Genomic DNA, 4,696 nt, shown 5'->3' on the forward strand with positions numbered 1-4,696 from the left:
CTGGATCCAAAAGATGTGCTGTCCTTGTAGGAGCTGCGATGGTGCTGCGAATGATGTCCTGGAGAGAGTTCAATTTGCGAATTCCGATCAACACATTCAGAGGTTGTTAACAAGCTGCATCGTAAAAAATATTATTATGTTTGGTCTTACAAAATAAGATTTTGTGATTATCAATTTTTTATTTTTATGCTGTATCATTGTGTAAGTTTCCTTTTCACATTTGCAAAGCAAACTGTATGCTGTGTGCAATTGTAATTGCGTTCCAGTTCAGACAATAGAAACTAAAGTACGTACATCCCCCCTGGAATAAAATTTTCCTTGTGGTCCCTACTATAAGCTGGCTTCTGCATTCTTAATATTTAATATAGGGGTTACATCACCCTTCTGGATTTCCAGCGTGGAAAAGTCAGGAAAGCCCACACCCCTAATTATAAAACAAGAAATATCCATGTGGCAATGTTTAAAGCTGTGAGAAAAACAAACACACACTAAAAAATGTGCTGGTCAAATACAGATCAGAAAAACAATGTAAAATAATCACTTGTAATTTTGTGGAGCCTTAACTGAGTGTATAAGTCTTTTCTCATCTTTGGAGTTATAAAATGAGAATACTACAAAAGTACACACACACACACACACACACACACACACACACACACACACACACACACACTTTGGACAAAACAAGGAAAATACCCAACAGGTTTGAGAAGTGTGAACAAGAGTCGGTATAACATGTACTTATGCCACACAGCGAGGGCTAAATTTAGGGAAAAGGGAATGCTACAATTCACATTAAAAGGATTACTTTTATATAAAAGGATATATTAATGAGCCTTTAAAGCGAGTTTAAGTTGGAATATACGAGGACGATAAATGCACAAGTCGGAGAGAAGGAGTTGTCATCTCTGATCCACACTCCGGAGCAGAAGGTGGCGGTAATTGACCACGAAGTGGTGTTAAACCAGCGTAGCACAACAGCGAAGAAGAGGCGGACATGCGCGTCACACATCCTGGATGCGATGACATTGATAGACGCTAGCAGTTAGCTAGCTAGCTAAACATCCGAGACAATATACAAACTACGATGAACGTACTAAGGTCCACGTTTATGCTACCCCGTGTAATTGGATGCAGTACGCCCAGGTATTGTACGCTTTCCATACGGCACATTTATAGTAACGTATGGCTCACTGTGTTCCGAACAGAACACGAGAAGCGGCCGAGTTCCACCAGAATTTAACATCCGTTCAATTGTAGTTTTTCTCCTGGGCATGTGGTTTATTATTATTATTATTATTATGCTTGCTTCTTGGATATCCCAGACGCTAATAATTATAGACAAAACGAAAAATACTTCACATAAAACCTCAATGTGTTTGGAAGAACATGTTATCTCACGATGTTCCGAACACGTAAGAAAAATCGTCTGAAATTCTTCTATTTAGGTGTTGGCTGACGGGGGAGTGATACATGAAACAACTGTAAACAAGCACTGCAGTGGTATATAGAGAATATATCGCTGCTCTGAACCAATCAGATATATATTTCTATCTACCACTGTCTGTCGTGAGTTATTGCTTAAATATACACAATTTTATAATTTGGGCTACAGCTACGTTTCAGATCGAGCTATTAATATTAATCGAGCTTTATAAATAGTCACTTGAATGGTAAATGATTGTTACCGTTATCCAGAGCGCTGTACAGTTGATGCGATGTGATGTTGATACAGGGTGTGCGAGTCATTCACCCATTCATACTCGCACACCCATTCATACTTGCATGGCAGCCATGCAAGGCACCAACCAGCTTGTCAGGAGCATTTGGGGGGTTTGGTGTCTTGCCCAGGGACACTTCGATACACCCAGGGTGGGATTGAACCGGCAACCAGACAATTTACCACCTGAGCCAATGTCACCCTGACTTGACTAGCTAATACAAGGCAAAATATGACAACACAAGAATGAATGCTTGAGAGGTGTTAGCTTGTCCTGCTGGGTAAGCTTATGGTCATGAAAGGGTGTTTTTTTTTCAACAGAGCTTTAGTCTGAAGTGAATTAAATAAGGAGCACTAGACATTGTTTAACAAAACGTGAAGAAAGAGAAGAATGATAATAAGGAGTAACATCCAGAGAAATCACCACAGTTTCCAAACTAACATGTCTGTTCCGGTACTACTAGTTACTGTTCCTATTTTTCACATTGCTCAGTACAAAGTAAAATATGATGGCTGACTAGATATTGAAGTGCCTCCCCATGTGTGATTGGGACTGATGTAAAGTTATTGTATTTATGTTTTGTTATTCCTCCCCCTAGTGTAACGGTGCTGTCCCGAGCGGTGAGTGGCTGGGTGCTGTCTGGCCCCCCCAGGCCTGGCGGGGTGCTCAGGGCGGGGGCAGGGTCCCAGGGCCAGCCCTGGCTGCAGCAGCAGGTCCGCAGCGTGAAGCGGGGCACTGAGTACCAACCCAAGAACATTAAGAGGATAAGGACGCACGGCTGGGCCACGCGGATCAGCTCACGCGGGGGCATCGAGGTCCTCCTACGACGCATGCTGAAGGGCCGCAGGTCCCTGACCGTGTATGGAGGGGCACATGGTCACAGTGCCAGGGACTGATGATGATGATGATGATGATGATGATGAGGATGGCCCCTCAGACTCTTCCGCCTGTGGCTTTCTGCCAGGTCTGATCTCTGTCACCGTTCCTAGAAAGAGCACACACACACCTGGTATCTCACCTGGACAGAACACACACCTGGTATCTCACCTGGACAGAACACACACCTGGTATCTCACCTGGACAGAACACACACCTGGTATCTCACCTGGACAGAACACACACCTGGTATCTCACCTGGACAGAACACACACCTGGTATCTCACCTGGACAGAACACACACCTGTTGTCTCACCTGGACAGAACACACACACCTGTTGTCTCACCTGGACAGAACACACACACCTGTTGTCTCACCTGGACAGAACACACACACCTGGTGTCTCACCTGGACAGAACACACACACCTGGTGTCTCACCTGGACAGAACACACACACCTGTTGTCTCACCTGGACAGAACACACACACCTGGTGTCTCACCTGGACAGAACACACACCTGATCTCTTCCTGGACAGAACACACACCTGATCTCTTACCTGGACAGAACACACACCTGATCTCTTGCCTGGACAGAACACACTCACCTGGTATCTCACCTGGACATAACACACACCTGGTCTCTTCCCTGGACAGAACACCTGATCTCTTGCAGAGCCCTGGGCGGTGCGCTGCTCTCCTGCATACATCACATTTTTGGGATTCTCTTCTTAATTCTCTGATAAATAAAGACCAACCAGTCCAAGCCTTGTGCCTCTTGTGCTCATTACAGGAGTCTTCATGCACTTGTAGCCTGTGTGTGTCATTGTACATGTGCTCATTACAGGAGTCTTCATGTGCTCGTAGCCTGTGTGTGTCACTGTAAATTGCAGGTATATGCTACACATTAAAAGGTTAGCTGTCCTATGCTAGCTAAATCACATTACTGCCCTGTATCTGAACATGGACAGAACTGTAGGTGTGAGCCAGGTGCTGGCAGCAGTGATTGTTACCGTTATCCAGAGCGCTGTACAGTTGATGCGATGTGATGTTGATACAGGGTGTGCGAGTCATTCACCCATTCATACTCGCACACCCATTCATACTTGCATGGCAGCCATGCTCTTCATTAGCAGTGAAACTTGGTCTGTCCATCATCGATGACATAAAGTCAGTGTAACGCTTAAAGCATTAGACCATTTCGTAAACTATTGCTTTTTTCTGTCTTGAATATTGATCAGATGCTTCACTTCCTGTGTGGTGCTGGACTTCAATAACAGTGTGCTGACTCCCCATTGGATCAGACATAAGGCTTTAGGAAGAGCAAAGGTTGTGATTTTTGTACGAAGTGTGTGGGCATAGGGATAACAGATTGCTACAGAAAAGAGTCACATCTGTAACCAGTACTTCGAATGGGCGACCTATGACCTATCGCGCTTGGTAATGACGCAAATCGCGTTTGGTAATGACGCAAAATCACATTGACAGATGCCTGGCTAATGAAAACTCAAAGGCTGCTCACCCCATCTGCTCATTGGTGGAGGGACACGGTTCAATGGATATGTAACCAATGAACAGGTTGGTTTGAGTGCCACCGCCCACAGGAGCCCAACAAACTAGTCTGTTCAGCTCTAAAACTGTTCTGGTTCATTTCACTTAAACTATACATTTTCGTAAATATATTAGTGTTTTTCCTGAATCAGTCATACTCTGCGTTAGATAGCAGGCCTGAGCTGGGGTACTCTGTCATGGTTATTTCTGAAGCCATTTAAACAAACTAGCGGGCTGTTTTCTAGCTAACGCTACAACTGGGTTTTGTAGTCAGAGTTAGTTGAGCAAACTAAGCAGGGTAACTTGCTGCGTGGACATCACAATAACCTTTTGTCACGTCAGCCGCTGGGTACGACAGACCATGGATAAGGTAAATTGCAACGTTAAGCTTTTTTTGTGATAGCTAGCAAAGTCGATGGCTCGCAAATATCAATGCGCCAGTCTTCAGATTCGGATACCAGCCAGGAAACACAAGAACGAACTTTAAGATAATATTAGCCAATACCAGACTGTTACTAAAGGCATTCATAGCATTATTCAGTTCGACGT

At 44.3% G+C, this 4,696-nt stretch overlaps 2 protein-coding genes across 3 annotated transcripts in view; both read left to right on the plus strand.

The window, feature by feature from the left end:
- Positions 1-972: 972 nt before the first annotated feature.
- On the plus strand, positions 973-3,362 carry mrpl34 (mitochondrial ribosomal protein L34). Its single transcript, XM_061241139.1, has 2 exons — positions 973-1,146; positions 2,320-3,362. Exons 1-2 carry the CDS (start codon positions 1,088-1,090, stop codon positions 2,615-2,617), a joined length of 357 nt encoding a protein of 118 aa, XP_061097123.1. The 5' UTR covers positions 973-1,087; the 3' UTR covers positions 2,618-3,362.
- Positions 3,363-4,197: 835 nt separating this feature from the next.
- Positions 4,198-4,696, plus strand: part of LOC133128634 (DET1- and DDB1-associated protein 1-like) — an 8,174-nt gene continuing 7,675 nt past the window's right edge. For both annotated transcript variants that reach the window (XM_061242316.1, XM_061242317.1), the window contains exon 1: positions 4,198-4,517. In XM_061242316.1, the coding sequence (XP_061098300.1) occupies positions 4,509-4,517 (9 nt within the window). In that variant the 5' untranslated portion in view covers positions 4,198-4,508. The remainder of the gene's footprint in view (positions 4,518-4,696) is intronic.

This window comes from Conger conger, chromosome 5 (assembly GCF_963514075.1).
Source record: "Conger conger chromosome 5, fConCon1.1, whole genome shotgun sequence".
NCBI classification, from domain to species: Eukaryota; Metazoa; Chordata; class Actinopteri; order Anguilliformes; family Congridae; genus Conger; species Conger conger.

Bases quoted from the DNA above. Each gene is read 5' to 3' on its own strand.
- mrpl34 (XM_061241139.1), top strand. From the start codon at position 1,088: ATGAACGTACTAAGGTCCACGTTTATGCTACCCCGTGTAATTGGATGC. The intron at 1,147-2,319 runs GTATTGTACGCT...TCCTCCCCCTAG, and splicing joins ATTGGATGCAGTACGCCCAG to TGTAACGGTGCTGTCCCGAG.